The 19,276-nt window shown below is 42.3% G+C and overlaps 2 protein-coding genes across 2 annotated transcripts in view; both read left to right on the top strand.

Annotated features, from left to right (window-relative positions):
- Positions 1-4,377, top strand: part of espn (espin) — a 28,905-nt gene extending 24,528 nt beyond the window's left edge. The window contains exons 13-15 of the mRNA XM_068749153.1: positions 2,285-2,364; positions 3,004-3,024; positions 4,178-4,377. Of these exons, the coding sequence (XP_068605254.1) occupies positions 2,285-2,364; positions 3,004-3,024; positions 4,178-4,322 (246 nt within the window). The 3' untranslated portion in view covers positions 4,323-4,377. The remainder of the gene's footprint in view (positions 1-2,284; positions 2,365-3,003; positions 3,025-4,177) is intronic.
- A 2,552-nt stretch (positions 4,378-6,929) lies between these two features.
- On the top strand, positions 6,930-19,246 carry arhgef16 (Rho guanine nucleotide exchange factor (GEF) 16). The gene is made up of 15 exons (XM_068753951.1): positions 6,930-7,004; positions 8,875-9,506; positions 9,797-9,848; positions 10,036-10,202; positions 11,376-11,432; positions 12,575-12,735; positions 13,829-13,981; positions 14,067-14,196; positions 14,630-14,704; positions 15,144-15,236; positions 15,336-15,487; positions 16,279-16,467; positions 17,186-17,256; positions 18,389-18,490; positions 18,575-19,246. The coding sequence occupies exons 2-15, from the start codon at positions 8,940-8,942 to the stop codon at positions 18,712-18,714; spliced, it is 2,109 nt and encodes a 702-aa protein (XP_068610052.1). The 5' UTR covers positions 6,930-7,004; positions 8,875-8,939; the 3' UTR covers positions 18,715-19,246.
- Positions 19,247-19,276: the final 30 nt, after the last annotated feature.

Raw genomic sequence — 19,276 nt, 5'->3', positions numbered from 1 at the left:
TTACAAATGGCCCTTATCTTTTAGGTCTTTGACCTTGCGATTTTGCTTTTACAATGCGTGCCTTTCAATTTACTGTAGATTACAAATACCTGGAGCGACAGCTCAGAGTTTGGTTATGTTAATTATTCAGAACTTTAATCAAAAAATGTTGTCAGCAGAATGGAAAAAGTCTTTGACAAATCAGCATTTAACACCATGAAACGTCAAATTACTAGTTTATTACTGCTCTATTAAGTCTGTTCCAGATTGTTCTTGCCCAATATATAATTACAATGTTTTTGAGAAATATGCTTTAAATTTACATCATTTGAATTTGCATTCCTTTATTATTTGGTTTCTACATTGCTGTTAGAAATAAGGTTTATGACATTGTTGTGCTTATATTATTTTAAGAGTTATTTCCAGTCATTCTACTTTAACTTTTGAGTCTACTGTAACATACGGCCTCAGAATATTTAAAACAAACATTAGGACATGAGGTCAAATTGTTGTGTTTTTGTTAATCGCTGTGATATACCAACCAATGAAAGAGCAAGCACAAAACATCGAGCTTTCGAGTGCATGCTTCTCAACTGTGACGCTTTGACCAATGGAGAATAACTCCATTCTCAGGTCTCTCCTGCAGCATCAAGATTACCTTCAAATAACCCTCTTAGCACCCCCCCGCTGCTGTGCTATCTGTGGCTTACAGGAGTCACAGCAGGTTGCAGTGAGTCTTGATCAACTCGCAGCACAAAAGGGAAGAAGGTCGGCTGATTAAAGGCAAATGTCGAAAGAGATGTGCAGTTCTGTGCAGTTCTGATTCAGAGTCTGGGAATGGAACTGTACTTTTATGTCTATGTAAGCATGCGAAGCCAACAATAAGTACAGACAACGAAGAGCATCACATTTGAGAAATTCACATTATTTAGTTTTTTTTTTTTTTTCATACAGCAGTTATTATTTGAGCAGTAAAACTAAGTTCCTCTGAGCTCGTTCCAGAGCTTTACTGGCCTGTCAAAGACAAGTGGGTGGAAGATTTTATTCATGGTATTAATGGTAAAGTAAATCATTTATTGTCCGTTTAAAAGAAAACATTCTAACATTGTAGCAGATGAATTGCTTTCCCCTGGTGAGTAGTTTATTACTTTGGCCTTAAGTAAATTTGCTTGTTTAGTGCCACCAGATTGGTTTCTATATCAACACTTCAATGAAACATTCTTTCATTGTAGGTTTGTTTGTTTACTACTAGTAATTGTTTTTATATTTCACTTTGGCAAGGTCAGTATTCTGAAAGATTAAGCATATAGAAATTGAATATTGGCACCAAGGAACAGAGCTTATAAAGCAATAAATTGTTTTCCCATGGTATGACAAAACTATGGTGACCTCTGGATGTCCTTCCTCTGTCCTACTTGACCTATTTCAACTCAGTGAGCAATAAGGAGCCTTGTTTCAGTGTTAAACCAGTCATTTTGGTCACATAAATGAACTAACAGTTGTTTACTTCATCTCTCTTTCTGTAGCAAATATGTCTCTTGTTTTCAATTTGGATTCCTTTCTCTGTAATTCCCAGGTGAATCATTAAAAATTCACTGTGTGAATAATCTTTTCTGGGTTTGTGTTTGTAAGGGTGAATGCAAAGGGGTAATGTGTCTTGTCAGGAGATGAGAAATCCAAGATGGCTGCCTCCCCACTTCACCTCCATTCAGAGTCCTGAAGGGGAAAGGGGTCGAGTTACTGTGTGTGTAGAGAACAATTAATTTCCATTTTACTTTTAATAAACAGGAGTAGAGTATTGGGAATATTGAGATCTCAAGTTTAGTAGGAGGAGTTGGCCTTTTAAAAATAAACTGTATACATGTTAGGATGTAAAACATTAATGAGTTTTCTTATGTACATGAAGTATTTCTGATCATACACATCCATTGGAAATATATATTATCTCGGGCAATAACATGATGATTGAAGATGTACACTGATCATCTTTATGACAATTTGATGACGTGCTGCATTACACAAGTGGAGGAGGCTTAGAGATGTGATGTTCTGGTAGGTGAAGCAGACGGAGGTTAAGTATGGGAACATGTTGAAAGTTAAAATAACCTTTGTCTCATTTACATTCTCTGACCAGCAAATGTATATTATGCAATAATTGATTGAAAGGCAGCTTAAATGAGATTTATCTGAGGGTGAGGTCAGTTAAAGCAGGACGGGGAGGGGCTGCTGTTTCAGTCGCAGTCCTTCACTGATGGCGGTGGACCACTGCCTCTACCGGTCCTCTGATCCCTCTCTCCCTCCACAGGCCCAGGAGGAGGCTTCACGTCTGGCGTCGCTGCCGGCCTGGAGGAGAGACCTGATGAAGAAGAAAATGGAAGAAGAGCGGTGAGCACCAAGGCTGTATCGTCTTGTATTTACCGTGTTATATTCCATTAAGGCTTTGCTCGTTTTGTTTATGTTAGAGTGTGGAAATGAGGATGGGAGCTTCTTTCTAATCCACACTTTTTTTTCAGAAGTGAGATTTTTGCTCTCCTGACTTGGGCCTAATTTTTCTCAGCATGAAAAATATGAAAAGATCACACTGGATTGCAGTGTACCCTCAGTGTACACAGACCTCATGAAATGTGCAAATACATACAGAGGTGCATTTAGAAATCTATTGACTGTGTCAGTGGTTTTGTGCATTTTCTATTGTGTCCATGGCCGACATGGACATTTATTGTGTTTTCTTGGCATGTAATCCGACTCAGTTATTTTTGAATGGCACATTTTACACAGAAACACTGGTGACAATAAGACACACTTGTTATTCAGAGCAGTGAGAATCATTTGCTACTCTAAAGATGCTGTACATTGTGAGATGGCTTAAGACTGTTCAACGGCATCCAGATCTCAACCTGTGGATGAGACAGGACTGATTTGCACTAACACCAAACTGCTGTCGTATTACTGCGTATACAAATCTGCGTAATTTTCTGTGCTTAATTTGTCTGTTTAACATTTTTTTCTTTCTTATGTTATCAGGAGTGAAAAAGAACAGACAAGGTAAGAAGATGTTGACACACATACAGTACATTTGCTTCATGTACTACTTGTAAAATGTGTTTTCATTTGAATGGCGATTGCATCTATAATCAAGACCTCAATGTGGTGGTCAGAAATGTCATGTTATTTGTATTGTGTCAAAAGCTAGAACGTAAAAAAAAAAAAAAGCTCACTCAGGATTGAACAGACCTCCACCAATCAATCCTTATAAAAAGTGCCGTACCCATAATTAACAGGGCAAATTACCCTGTTGACAACATATTTAAACCAGAAAAGCACTCAGAGAGCGCAGACCTCTGCTAAGCAACTCATTCCCATTATAATTGGATTTACACTGTCCCACATGGTGATCTGGATCATCACCAAAAGGTTCTAAATTGTTCTTGGTATCTTTATACACCAACCATGAAAAGGAAAAGTGAATCGGAGTTGATTTGTTTAACCGTTTTTAATTGATAAATGATTTTTGGCGAGTGAATTGAATGTATATTTACAAGATATGATTTTTCGAAAATGCCTCTATTATAAGTAAATGTGAAAAATCCGGATTTTTGTATCCAGACGGGTATCCGGATCGCTTTCAATATGTAATGGTAATCAGGTGGATCCACAAGACACACTAATACCACCTCCCAAATATACCTGATGTTGTTTTCATAAGGGTCCATGCATTATTTCTTGAGACATCATTACGGAGAATGTAGAACAAAGTTCCCACAGTTAAGTGAAATACTGTGAAACACCTTGATCTGAATCTGTACCAAGAACCGCAATCCTGCCGACAAACAAATAAACGGATGGGCCTTAAATACACAACCTCCATGTTGGAGGTATACTTCACTAGATCAATAGGAAGTGTTGTGGTAATCCAGTTTTATTGTGCGACAGCTATCACCACAAGGGGGCGCCCCCTTCCTCTCTCATGAGCCACATTAAGAGGGGATAGAGGAGAACATATTACTGCATAATATACACCAGGCTTCTTGTAAAGACGAGGTTAAATTGCGTGATTATTTTTTTTCTTTTGACACCATTTTCTGTCAGATGTTTTTGAGTTGTTAATACTTTTATCAAAGCAATCTTTTTGCCGTAAACGTCTGCCGTGGTTTAATAACCTAACCGCATCATTATACGTTTCTTTATGGGTGCACAGAAAAGCGCAAGAGAAGGCCAAGCAGGCCAGGCAGACGGAGGAGAAGATGGAGCTAGAGCGACTACGGACCCTGGGCTTCGACGAAGCCAACCTTACCACGTGGCAGCGACAATTATTTCTGAAGAAAGGGGATATATCCAAATAGTGAACCAGGCCCTCTGCCCTTCTGTGCACTGCAGCATTCCTCACCCTCAGTCTCCCACCCCCACGGGACCCCTGCCCCAGCCCCCCTTAGGTTCTGCCCTGTATACTAAACAGTGGGGAAGAGCTTGTGTCGCTTCTCAGCCTCCAGAAACAAAGGACCTTTCTGCGGTTGCTGCTGTCCCACAGTGGCTTTGAGACTCGACTTGGTAAAACACCTCCCACTGAAAGTCTCACACTTATTTCACTGTGCTAACAATAGTGGTGAGCAGCACTGACACTCCTTTTGTCGTAAATGAATTGTCCTTCATTTAAATTTGGTTTATCCATAGTGTAGTTCTTTTTGCCTTCCTGAAACTCCAGTCAAAGCTCTTACATATGTTTTACTCACAGAGATGAAGTGCTAGAAGGAAGAAGCCTGTCATTGCAGCCTATTTATTAGCTGAGCTAACTTTTGAGTAACGACTGGAAGAGTAGCTCGACGAAGTCACCATGCAGCTAATGCAATCTGCACGTAGACGATATCACATCTGCATGCATCCTGTTATATACTTTTTGTATCCCAATCCAGAAGCACTTTCTGAATGGCTTCATTTTGCTGCCAGAGTTGTTAATGTGACATTGCTCAAAGTCTCAAACTACTCTGCTTCTTTAGATACGCTTGTCATTTCCTGTGGATGTGAAATGTTTGTATATAGCCTGCTCTAAATAATGTAAGGATTCCATAGCTGTGCAACTGGAATTTTATTAATTGTCACTGGTCGGAAGTTATACCATTCAATTTTATTTTATATTTTATGTGGGGTAAATGTTAAAGAGTGGTGATCACGAATGTGAAATGTTGTGAGGACGTGTAATGTGTATCAAACATATTGTGATGTGTTTTTAGCACATTTGACAGCAGGACTCTTGGGTTTTCAGTAAGACAGAAGTTGTGAGAATGATTCTACGACCGGTATTTCTTTTCTAACATGGCATTTTTAAAGCATCCACATGTGAGGAGCAGCATGACACCAGACATCTCGTCTGCACCTCGAATGTTGGAAAAGTAGAGAAACGTCAGCAGTTTGGTGCAGCCTTTGTCCCACTAACCTGGACGGTAAATCTTTGATGACACGATCTGCTTACAGAATGTAGAGTTCCCGCTGTCTGCCAGAAACAGCAGGAACATGTATAGTGCAGCTTTCGTTAGACAACGCCAGCAGTGTTTCAGTGATCTGCAACCACTTGTGTAAAGAGATTCAGAAATTGACTAAATCTCTTTCGCATATAATTTATACAAAAAATGTTTTAACATATATTTAACAAATACATGCTTCATAAAAAGGTGAAAAGGATTCATAGAATATACCGTATGATCCATCCTATGTATTCTCTATGTAATTATTGCATAACAGAAATTATATAAATGCCAGGTTTATTAATACACAGATATTTTTATTACAAATTCCTGCCATCTTATCAGCTCATTCACACGTGTGGAGTATGTGTTCAACAATTTGGCTCATGATCCTGGTTGAGGAGCTATTTGGAATCCTTCTAATTCACTGTCATCGGATGCCATATGATGTTGACATTGACTATGATGTAAACATCATTGCCATTTAATTTTCTATATATATATATATATATAACTCTGTATATACTGACCCTCAGAATTTTGTCATTTCATTGTCTACAAATTGCATTATATAATACATGTTTCAGCCTTGCTTGAATAGAATGTTGGCTATTGGTTGTTCATGTATTCATGTATTTTCAGACTATTCAAATAAAGACAATAAATCTTTACTCTCTAAACTATATTCTGACTCTTTATGTTGTCGGAACAACGAGACATAAGGCCTGTTCCATAGTCAGGTTTATCCTGCTTTGTCTTATTTTCACTTTATTTGGTTCCATAAAGCAAGATCAATACAGTTTGAGTAGCATGATGGGCCATCTTGTCAAGCAGCGATTTCATATAGATTTCACAAATAAAAGAAATATTTGAATCAACCTCTTATTATTTTCAGAGCTTGAGAGAACTGAGCAAGATATTGTGTCTGTTCTGAAGAAAAAGAGACAGACTTGGAGGAAATTGCTTCCTTTGTAAAGGAGAGCTACTGTTCGACTACGGCACTGTTGTTTTTACCAGACGGCGTCAAAGAAATAAGGAGATTGTAGTATATATATTGGATCACCTGGGGGCGCTCGGGGGCTGCTTGTGGCTACACAGGTACGTCCATAAACAACAAGAATGAAACAGCTGTATAAATATAAAGTCCATAGAATATTAAGAACATTTAAACACGTTCATTTATTTGTAATATTGGAGCAATGTGATTTTTTTGTTTAAACTCTACTTGACCTTTCAAGTATTTAACAATGACCAAGCCGGAATGTAAAGTATTCCATTGATTGCCAGATAATGTTTGATCTGGTGTTTTTTTTATTATTTATTTATAATTTTGAAATGAAAGTATCCCCATATCTGAAAGCAGTTTACCTGCCGGGTCTGAATTACCTCTTCCAGACTGATTGAAGCTCACCTGTGGTGACGTCACCAGCGCGGCTTAATGGGGCGAACAGAGGAAGTGAAGAAACCCGTGGAGTGGAGTGGACCGGGACACGCACAGCTGCGTCTCTCCGCCGGACAGCGGCCCTCCGTCCTGGTTCCGTTTAAAGAGGGCTGCGGTTTTTCACGGTAACCGCGCACAACGCATCCAGATGTTTCGCTGCACGCGCCGTCGGCATTTGCTGAAGTTCGCGTCGCTCCGCTGCTGTGAACTACGGGAATGCGAGGCGGACATTTTCGCCCCCACCCTAATCCGTGTTTCAGGCAGCGACAAAAACAAGCAGGTTGTTGTCTCCGCCGCTGTTTGTGTTTTAAGAGTTTTTAAAAACTACTGTTCAAGCTTTAAGTAATGGCTGAATGGCATTATAATCTATTCCTTAGAGGTAACCCTGCATAATAACGTTGATTGCGTGTCTGCACTTGACATGGTATTTATTCCAGGCGCAGGGCTGAGTAGAACAGAAGAACAAGGAATAGCTTTATTCTCCTGGCTCGTTTCTGGATTTGCTGCGGCAGGTCTCCGTGGGAGCGAGTCATGCGTTAAATCCTGAGTATGAGGACTAAATGATGACATAAGGGGGGGGGGGGGGACTGTGGGATTAGATCACGAGTGAGCTTTCTTTTTTTCGATGGTGAGACATTTTGAGTCCCACTGGAGGTTTGAGAGTCATCCAGATGTGACCCCCGCACTCTTGTTTCCTGTTGACAGGCTGGGTTTGAACATGCAGGTAAACAAAGGTGGACAAAGAATAATGGATCAGCTGTTTGCAATAACCACACCGAGTTTATATGACTTCATGTAGCCGGTATTACTCGTTTCTTCCCAAATATAGAACATATTTCGTACCAACTACCAACGTTCCCTCTAAGGTGCGCTCGTGCGTAATTACGCACAGCTGATACGGTCTTCGCGCAGCGAAAATCTACGTTGCGCACAAAATAAAATCCTACCTAAATTGAAAATAACATAAACACGTAAACATTCATTCCGTGCTATTTTCCGCTGAGTCCGTGAGTGACCGGTGACTGGCTGCTCCGGCTAATGATGAGATTCAGATGTTTTTACGCATCTAGTAGACGCCATTGTGATCGGAGTTCCAGGATTCTCGGGACCACAGTACACACATCCTTTGCGTGTTCATTTTATCTGTTTTATTTGTTGATTTTTATCGCTTGTTTTTATGTTATTAATTTTTATTGTGTACTTTGATATTTGCTTTCAAATGTAAAGTGCGTTTGACATAAATTGTATTATTATGATGTTGCTCAAAGTTGTCCAATGGACTGCTCGGGGAGTTTGTGTGTTTGCTCAGACGCATGAAAAATTAGAGGGAACATTGCTAACTACCAAAGTCTACGGATGATTTAACCCCTCGGTGATCTTCTGTCAACATTCCTGAGGAAGCGTAGACCCATTGCTCATGGGCGAAGGCCTCCAGATCTGAACTATTCCTGGGTTTACATGCTGCAGCTGCCTTCTTCAAATCCCACCAGAGATTTTCTGGAATCGAAAGGCAGGCGACAGGCAGCGCTCCCAGACTTCATCGGAAATGAAGTCAGGGTGCATAAGCAAGGTCTGTCTTTTTTTTGGAATGTCTAAAAATGTTTCCCTCTGGGATTTCCTAATACTTTATGGAATCCGTCTTACCCTCTGTGCACTGCAGGCTTCCAGTGGTCAGGGGAGCAAAGCAGACCCACAACATATTTCAGTGAATATCAGGTGTTAGCGTACTCTTCACTCGTCCTCGTCTAGACATGCCACGGAAAGGCTAAAAACGTTCCAGTTGAGTTCCACAGAACACTGTGGGAAAAACTTCTCAGGCTCTGCTCCAGGATTTAAGCACTATGGTGCTGACTTTTCTTATGCTTTTGGGGCGGCACAGATGAATGTCTTTGAGTTCTGGCACCGGATCCATTATGTGAATTTAAACATGAACAACGGAACACATTGGGATTCTACTAATGGTTCTATTTTATTTTATTTTTGCCTCCTGTTCAGACTCCTCCAATGTTGTAGGTGTGAGCAGCTCAACAGGCCAGTCTGAAAGCAGCAGAGAAGACATCATGTCTCACGGCCAGTCAGACGGCTGCGTGGGCAACCAGGCCCCTCCAATCCTGGAGAGACACTTCTCTACAGAACTTCATATATCTGAGCCAGGTGATGAGTGCTATGAGGCACAAAGTACCCCCGCACCCCAACAAGAGTCACCCCAGGAAGATGTCGTAGACAGGTTAGCGGTACCTCGGGAGGCGGTTCTGAGCACCCAGAGTCCTGCAGCACAGAAGACCGGCACCCAGCAACTTATACCCAAGAACTTAGCTGCAGCTAGCCGGTCTAAGATCCGCCATCACACAACCGTGGTGACCTTCCCTGTGGGACTGGAGAACTGCACAAGCGGGACCCGTAGCCGGCACTCCACCCAGGGGCCCGATGTGTCCTGGGAGGATTACGACAGCGACGGGGATGGCCTTGCTTTGAGAAGGAACCGCCGTAACAAGTCCTACAGAGCGGCCGTGACCAGTCTGGACATTGAAGCAATGGCGGCAGGGCAAGGGTCTGCAGCCACGCTGAAGCCCGTCAGGGAAGATAGAGCACCCAGTCCTGGCCCGGCCCGCAGCCCTGGACGAAAGGTACACTGGCAGAGGGGTTTGCGGTCAAAGTCCTTCATCGTATCGTGGATAAGAATATACTTTTGTTCTTACAGTAGGTCACTGCCAGTATGGCTAATAGTGTTCTCCTTTATTTATAAGGATGATGACTTATGACTAAACGAGAACCGACACCCATGTTGAGGGAGTCCTCGTACCTATTTTACTTGAGTGCTGTGAAAGATGCTTTATTTAGAACTAGTGGCAGCCCCCGGCGATAAACATGGAATCTGCAGTGTTTTACTCAGATTGTGTTGCTGTCTTCCCTCTAGAGAACCTTGGGCAGAAAGAGGAACCAGAACAAGCGTGGGTCCTTCAAGGATGGTAAGGACATCCCCGTTTGAACTGTGGCACATGTGTGCCTGCTATTAACTTGATCTCAACATTAAACGTTTTTGGAACTGTGCATCCTAGCATTGTGTTCCTTGCTTCAGTAGTTGCCAAATGGCTGTCGACAGATATTTTGGATTGAGATTCAAGCGGTGATTGTTGCTGTTCATGCAATCCTTAGCCACTCCACGCCTCTACCAAGAGATCCGTGAGCGGGGACTGCAATCCACCCAGCAGGATGAGATGCTGGATGACTTTGTGGTGGTCGAGTTGCCTCCAGAGGAAGACCAGAGCATTGTGGTGAAGAGTTACCGGCCTGTACAGCTCACATGGAGCCAGCTGCCACAGGTAGAGATCTATTTACTTCAAACAATACTTAGAGTATACAAAGGTCACGGTGTTCCATGTTTTTGCTGCTGTATAAACTTTGTCACTTCAGAAGTCTGTATTAGAATTAGTAGATGATCATAATAATCAGTCTTGATTATTATGACTAGTTGAAGTTAAAAATAAAGAGCCTGTGGTTTTTGAATAAAGAAGCCCAAGACAAGTTGGTTATAGGGATCAGCATTTCATCTTGGTTTTGATCATTTCTTGATTACATGTATAAATGTTTCTCATAAATAGATATTGTATTAATCGGAGGATAGGGTTATCGTTGATCTTAGATCCTGCATGGCTACAGCAGGGTTTCTGCTTTTGTTGGAGTTCCAACACTGGGATAATTCCGGAATGAGTCCCTCCTCTACTATTCCATGAGAGTCTTCGAGCTCCATTGTGTGTGTACAGAATTGTTATAAATTGTCAAATATTTCTTTGGTACTTGGCTAAAGCACAAACAAAGCCACTTCCACAGAGTGGCGGTGATTACGCTCAGCATGATGTGCCCTGCACTAAAGATATGCTGGAATAGTTGGCTCCATGCTGTCGGACTGAACACACGTAGAAGATGCACGTTGAGACGTGTGTATCATGAGAAATATCGCACAGCTTTTGTCTAAACTTCCTTTCAGAAGCATTTTAAAACTAAATGTTCCCCATTCGACTCCCTGTCTCTTCAGTAATACGTGCTTTATTTAGAATAGAATAGACTTTGTCATTGTACAATGAAATTTCACTGCGACAACCCTGAATTTAAAAAAAAGAAGAAGCAGCTCAATACACACTCTCTCACACACACACACTCATACATGTACACACCACAACAGCCTTATACAAAAAAACAATAAAGTGAATTTTTGCATTTCTTTCTTGACCTGATTTACAGAGAAATTAGATTCAATCCTGGTGATTTTATTCGTTTCAAGGAAATTGTTGTGTGAAGGTTTCCAAATAAATCAGTGTTAAAATGTTGACATTGAAAGCTCCAATGAAATGTTTGTTTGCTAGTTGTTGGCGCATTCACAGTATAATCTAACCATCTTGAGACATTAAAGTTGCTTTTGTTTTCTTGAATGCAAGCATTATCTTAAATGTGCAGTAGGATGCGAAACAAATGTTTTTTCTTTATCTGTTCCAAAGGTGAAGGATACAGGCATCCTGACGTTAATCTCAGCACAAGAGAGAAAGAGACAAGAGGTGAGTGTGCAGGTGCAGGAGAGATAATGCACAGGTATGAATTACATGTCCTAGAACTCTCATTTTACCGTCGGCTCCAAAAGGTGAAACTTAAGCAGATAGAATATTACTGGAAGGTACAAACATCAGAGCGGGAGCTGATAAAACAGTTAGCAGCGACATGGTAATGGTGACCAAATCTAACATGACGGCACAAAACCACTCCTAGAGAGGCACTACAGATTGGTCCACATACTGAAGCACTATCTGGGGGTGGGCTTTCCCTTTGTCTTCACTTGCAACTGAGCCCCAGACGCCGTGTCAATAACAAAGGAGTGGTGTGTTGCCATCCCTGAATGAGGCCACACCCTACCGGTGTAAACACGCTTCATTCATCTGCGGCGCAGGTGCTTGTTTTTTGTTCCTTGAATCATCGCAGGTTTTTTCTTTTGTTTCTGTGTTTTTATTGTGCTCGAGACATCCATGACGACGGGAATGGCAACGTCTCAGTGGTTTGAAAGCATTCTGTTGAAGTTCAGGACTCGCATGGTTCAACTGCAAACGCTGTTCTTCCGTTTGGCATTCTGTAATATCCTGGAGATCCGACCAGGCAAACTGTCATTTCCCATTCCTGTGTGACTTTTGTGAGCAATAGTCTGAAACATCAATGCTGCTCTGAGTTTTTTAAGGAAGCGATGTTGTTTGTTTTGCTCAGTTATTGCCCTTTGGTCCTGTCTGAGCCACCGTACCGTTACAGGAAGGAGGGAGGTGCAAAGTCTGTTATTCCCAACCGTCACAGGCGATCCTGATCAGACACGAGACCTTTTCATTCCAAAATGCTTACAGTAACTTACAGAAAATAGTAGTTTCTGCAAATGTTGCCCTGTGTTTCTAATTCCTATCATAAATGGAAAAAAATATGATCCTACAGTAGGTGAGGAGGCGATACCTGAAATCATAGCTTCACCATTATGCTCTAACGCTCAGCTGTTTGTCATAGAGGAGGGAAGAGGGGCAGGCAAAAAGGGGAATATGGGTCCTCCAAAAACGTAGTCCAAATACCTTGGTGAAAAACGAACAATGTTGGCGATGTGATTATGATTGGGTGGGATTCTGTCTTTGGGTATATGTTGCAGGTTCAGACTCCTTTTGTCATTTGACAGGCTATTTTTGAGATCATCACCTCAGAACATTCGTATTTGCACAGCCTGGGAATCCTGGTGCGTCATTTCAAGAATAATGACGCTCTGAGGAAAACGATGACCGCGACGGAACACCATCACCTCTTCTCCAACATCGCTGTCATCCACCAAGTCAGCCAACGGTGGGCAAAACACTCTTAGTTGGTGGTGGTGGTGGGGGGGGGGGGGGGGGGGCAAGAGTGCTGGAAAACCAGTAGTGAGGGAAGTTCACCATATCACATCAAGGGATCTGGTGATGTAATCAGTGTGTGAGGCAGTTTAATGTTCCGTTTGTACAGAACCGACTGCGCTTCTGCAGATTTGACAAACAGCCGCTGCTGTTGTGTTCCCTCTGTGATTTGGATTCCAGGATCATATTGCTTGATTTTAAAGTTTCACATCGCATATTTGCCCGCAGCATGAGTTAGTCTGTCGCGTCCTGTAGGTTCATTGGACATGTCGCAACAAGCCAGCCAAACTGGTTCTGCTGCCTGTTTGCCCTGAGTGGTATTCTGCTGCTTTTAAGATTAGAGTGCCTGAGAGCAGCCTGCGTTGCTTTGTGTATTGCTTGGCTGCATTTTGATTTTGAATGCAGCTGAATAAGGAGAATTTGCCTTCTATTTTTTTTAGCCTCTTGTTCTCAGTTTCAGAGTGAAATGCCATCAGTGAAATTAGATGGGCAGAAGTTTGTCTGGGAAGCTGCTGCATCGGGTGTCCTGTTGACAGTATGTGGGTGTACGCGTGCTGTACCTGTTCCTGGGTTGGCCTGTTTTTCAGGCATCATCTTCTAATTTGAAAAAGAAAAACAATCACTTGGAATGTGTGGAGTTTCAAGTTATTTATGTTGTTGCGGTTAAAAAAAAAAAAAAAGGAAGGCCTTTACAAAGTTTTTGCTGTTGAGGTCACCGTGTTATAGTAAAATAATATTGCAGCATGGGTTTGATATTTTCTTATATTCGGAGTTTGAAACTGTGTGTACTGCCGGTATTATGCTAAAGGTCACCTTAGGTTTAGAAGTTACAGGCTCAAAAATGATGTCTTCCAATGATATGTTTACAGGCATGACTTCACACATTACTGAAGATAAATGGCGCTCTGTGGAGACTTTAATACTATGTTTACGTGACTTGACAATTGTCAGGCACAGACATGTTTAAAGACAGTGTTTTGTTTCTAGTTCACATTTTCCTTTCATCGCATCCCCCCCCCCCCCCCCCCCCCGCACTGCCGTTTCAGGTTTTTCGAGGACCTTGAACGACGTCACTATGACAACCCAGTGATCCGGGACATTAGCGACATTGTTCAGAACCACGCTTCCCACCGCTTTGAGCCCTACATTGTCTACTGTTCCAATGAGACCTTCCAGCAGAGGACGCTGCAGAAGCTGCTGTGAGGAGCCTCAATAACCCGTCGTAGGTTCGTCCAGTAACGGATAGGGATGAACTGAACCTCCCTCTTCCCCTGCCTCTGTCAGGACCAGCAACGCCGTGTTTAAAGAGACCCTGAAGCAAATCGAAGGCAGCAGTGACTGTGGAGGCCTGCCCATGATCTCCTTCCTCATCCTTCCCATGCAGCGAGTTACCAGACTGCCACTGCTGCTCGATGTCAGTTTAAAACTCACTCAGTTAGATGAGCGGCTCTTCAGCCTCTGTGGCTGGGAGACTGGCGATAAATGAATATCGTGTATACACGGCAGTATTTTTCAGGCGTAACCCTGAGTTTAAGTTTCATTTTTTACGTTATTGGATGACGCATCACAACTATAAATATAAAAGTATGATAAGAAATGCATTCAAACCATTGTAGAAATACCATAAAATTCCCCGATGAGCTCTTTGAAGCTTCGTAGTTCGCAGAAAACCCTTATGGTCATCATTATATTTGTGAATTGCAATTCCATATAGGTCATGACCTGATTTTACATTTAGTTTTTGTACACATTTTTGTACGATGGGATGGTGTACCCCGCCTCTGGTCCAGCATAATTTGTGATCCGTATCTCAAATAATCCCGGGTTCTTTTTTTTGTTTTACACAGACAATCTGCCAGAAAACTCCAAACACGACAGCCGAGCACTTTGCTGCTGTGTGGGCGCTGCACGGCATCAGCAAGGTAAGATTCTGAGATAATGTGGAACAACATTTGCGGCTGGAAGCGGAGAAATCGATGTGTTTTTAACTTTACTGGAGCATGCTGGACCCAAAAAAATGGAGCCAAGTCTTGCATATTGTTTTTTATAATGGCCAACAGGTGGTGACTCCATTGGTTTCAGATGGAAGTAAAAGTAAATGGCATCCTATGAGGAAATGATTGGTTGTGTTGCCTCAAAGATTCTCACTCGATGCTAATCACCGGCATCGTTTATGTCAATTTAATCATGAGGTCCTTTTCACCAGAATATATACTAATGCCTTTTCATTAAGTTCTTTCAAAGTCTGAAATGCTGCAATGATGAGTCTGGACAGACGCAATTTGAGCGTTTCAGAAGGCAAACAACAGCAACAACAACCACCGGGTGGTAGTTCTACTGATGCCAACATTGTTTCAACAGTTGGTCAGCAGCTGCAATGATGGCGCTCGACGGATGGAAAGGACAGAGCAGATGTACACAATCCAGAAACAGATGGATTTTGGTAAAATAAAGGTAAGTGATTCATATCCATAACCGTGACAGATAAAAATTAAAAAAAAAGACCTTAGCCCAGTTTGTTGGCATAGACCGATAACTCTGGCGTCCTCTCAGCCATTTCCTCTGGTGTCGTCCTCGCGGTGGCTGAAGAAGAGAGGCGAGCTGGCCGTTTGCACCGAAGAGCTCAGCATCTGGAGGGCATTCAGCCACAAGAGCTACTACCTGTTTCTCTTCAATGACGTACTGATCGTCACCAAAAAGAAGAGGTCGGTGTGTCTCATGTGCAGCGCTCATTAGAATACTATTTTATTAAATTTCCGGGCTAATACAAGAACATATCAGGAAAACTACCCTCGAGTATGTCGGCAATCATTAAATGTAATATAATCACTGAAGATGCATTTATTGTCATGTCTGTCTAAGTTGAATGTAGTCTGATAATGAAACTCAAAGAAACCAGAGCTGGGAGGTAAGGATTTAGCCTCAGGATATAACTGGATATCTGAATTTCAACATATCCGAACCTTCTTTCACCGCTCAAATCACTTTTCTGGATCATGAAAACTGAGTATCTGCATAAACCGGTGGCTGTTCAAGAAGACAATGTTCAGAACCGCAGCCAGCTTTTCCTGCTGAATGCTGTGGATACTGAGTGGAGCTGCCAGGGACAGAGACGGCGGAGTATGGATGTGGTGCAGGCATACTTCAGATTCTTCAAACTTGCATTCGGCATGTCAGCTCGACAGACTGACGCTTTCTGTTTTGAATTAGGGAGAAACCAAACAATGTCGGCTCAGAGAAGGGAGTTACAGTTGGATCATTGTCAGGGTCTCAAAGTCCACACTGCCACCTAGTCTGTCACCATGTCTAATGTGACCTACATTTGTGTGTGTTTAAACAAAAACACAATCAAGTTGTCACTGATCATGCTGTGCTATAATGTGCAAAGTGGTCGTTTATCATTTTCCCTTATTTCTGTGGAGACTGGTGCCCGTTGGGGACCGGTGGACATAATTTGTCCTGCAAATGACTGAGTAAGAATGATTTGCTTGTACAGTGAGGAGAGCTTTGTTGTGATGGACTACGCCACTCTGGAGCATACGAAGGTGGAGGTCGGGGAGGATGTGGAAGGACGGACAACTTCGCCCCACAAGAGCAGCGCCAACAACTATCTTTACTTCAGACTGTTGATGAGCAGGAACAGCGAGGGGAGAGCGGAGCAGATCTCGTTGGTGGCTGAGTCCAGGTACTGCTGCTCCTCGTAGCCATGAACTGTGAATCATCAAGTGGAATTATAGGCGTAAGCACAAGGGTTAATTATTTCCTGATAACATTTGAGCACAATGTCATCTGGAGGACACTTTGACCTTATTGCAGATTAACTTAACTCCTTTTTATTTTTGATTCATCCATATATAAACACATCATTTTCACCTTTGGATATTAATGTTTATTTTTATGTGGCCTCTAGGAAACTGGATTTTCTTATCTTAATATTGAATTTACTTTCATGACCTGTATAAACCAGATTTGATGTTTTGGGGTTGAGCGCCCTCTACAGTCAAAGGTCTTAATGACAGTCTAAAATGCCTCATTGCATTGTGTCAGTGCTTTTCAAACTGTGGATCCGTGGGACTCCTTGAGGGGAGTGCAGAGAAAGAAATCATTTATTGTCACTATGCCATTCATTTAAAACACAGAATGTGTCGCTGTAGTGACAATAAAGTACTATTCTATTCTATATCAGCTCTTGTTTTTTAATATACCCGTAATTATAATGCAATGAATCTGTCTGGATGTTTCAGCAATGGCATTCAATCAATGCACTATTTGAGAGAAATGGGGGGGGGTTCCATGGTCTGTTAGTATAAGAAGCCTTGACCAGAAATAATTTTAGAACTGCTCCAACAAACTCCACGATGTTTGGGTCCTACTTAAGGGAGCTACTTTGTCTGTGTTCTAAGGGTGGATCGGGCAAAGTGGATCGTTGCTCTTACAGAACACAAGCAGGATGAAGTCTCCGCTCCTGCAGCTGGTAGGTCAACATGCTTTATTTACCAAGGGAGTCATTCTTTCAGATACACTTTGAGTTGGTGTTATATGTAGTACCAGTATTTTAAAATGGTAACTAATATGTTCTGTTACCTTTTAATGTTGAGATGATTCATTATATCTGTTTTCCAAGTGCCACAGGTTCTTCTATCATCTCCAGAGTTCAAAACTATTCCTGAACATTGTCTTGACTCATGTGAATCTGGATTTTAGGTTCATGATGTTTCACGGTGTGTGGGATATACTTGCATTTGACTTCAGATGCACCAGAAACCATCGGGAAGGTTTTATGTTATAGTTCTGAGAGTGTGTCCGGCAATCTCGGGTTCGGGAGGAAGACCTTTTTTTTCTTCATCCCAATTGTGCATCACTGGATCAAATCTTCACTATTACCAGTCTGCATGTGCTTTGTAGTCATGGAGATGGCATATGACCCTGGCACACCTAGTGCTCTGGGGGTTGCGCCTGTTGAGGGCCATTCGGTCGGCAGTAACCGAGACTTGATGCCAGTGAAAGTTAGATTCCGTCAGGGCTGCACTTTGGCACCAGATCTAGTCATAATTTTTATAAGTATATTTTCTGAGGGGACAGAGGGTGTCCAGTATGGTGGACTGAGGCTCGCCTTTTTGTGAATTATCCGGTCCTGGGCGGTCACAGAGTGGTGACGCTGACAGACGGACATCTGGCAATGGGAAAGTTCGAGTGGCTGGAAAGAGGATCCACACCTCCGAGTCTGAGGCCCTGGTTCTGAGTGGATTGCTTTCTTCAGGTTTAGGAGAAGGACTGGGTCATGGATAGACCGGGTCACGGTCTGCAGTGATTTCTAAATGACAAAGTTGAGCATGCAGACTCAACGCCACACTGTCAGCAGTATTTTAAAATCTTAAATAGTATATTCTCATGCTTTTGAGGTACTGTTAAATACTTATCTGATTTCATGATGCGAAGCATCTTTACATGACACATTGAAGGAAGTGATTCCATGTACTGGCAATACTCAAGAGCGTAGCTGGTTGAAGTTCAGACAGAACTACAAAGCATTTTAATTCAGGCGAACAATGTAGAGCATGTGAATCAGTTAAAGGCTTCGGTTTTATGGCGGGAATGTTCTCCAGGTATGCCTCAGTACGAAACGACCAAAGCCTACATGCCAAAGGAACCAGACGAGTTGGGGCTGCAACAGGCAGAGCTCGTTATCGTCCTGCAGAAAGAAGAAGGTGAGGCAGTGTGTATGCATGAACAGCACGACTACTGATGTTCAAGTTGCATATCTGATAACCTAAATTGTGTTCACTTCGAAGCCTGGTGTTTTGGGGAGCGAATGCGAGATGGAGAGCGAGGCTGGTTTCCTGCTAGCTGCGCCACCGAGATCACCAACCCCACCACCATGGCGAATAACGTGCAGCGTATGAAGCGGCTGCGTAAAGAGACAAATGTCTGAGTGACGCGCTGGTTGTATCCAGTTAGTCACACACTAGATTAATCAATATCTCCGGCTGGGGTCCAGGCGGCCTTTACAAATATACCTAGACGTAACTAGAATATGAAATGCCTGAAATTTGTTCTCTTTAGCGTCTGTGGTCCAACCGGTCATTTTAATCAGGTGGAACTGGAACTGAAGATGCATTTAGTTGCTGCAGATGAAGGTGCCACCTATTTATGCAAAATAAACTAACGACTACAACTGGAGACTTCAAGTCACCTGTATATCGTTTTAAAACGGACACAACGACCACGGTTCAGTTGTCATTGTGAAACATTATGATGTGTAATATTAAAGTCTCATTACAAGGCCCTAGTTGCGTTGATGTGGTTAATCAATGTTTTATCATATGCTCCAGAGTCCAGACGGTGACAAACTTTCAGTCACCCAGACCTGTTCCTATGGATACCACATTAAGTAGGGACACAACTGCCTTGATGCAAGCAGACAGAATACTCCAGAGGCATTTAACAGTTAACCAAGCGCTGTATTGGTTTGTTTTTCAGATTAATCTCCCATT

Source organism: Brachionichthys hirsutus, chromosome 2 (assembly GCF_040956055.1).
Source record: "Brachionichthys hirsutus isolate HB-005 chromosome 2, CSIRO-AGI_Bhir_v1, whole genome shotgun sequence".
Taxonomy (NCBI): domain Eukaryota; kingdom Metazoa; phylum Chordata; class Actinopteri; order Lophiiformes; family Brachionichthyidae; genus Brachionichthys; species Brachionichthys hirsutus.
Note: the sequence above shows the minus strand (reverse complement) of the source record. Positions and strands in the feature narration are given on the sequence as shown.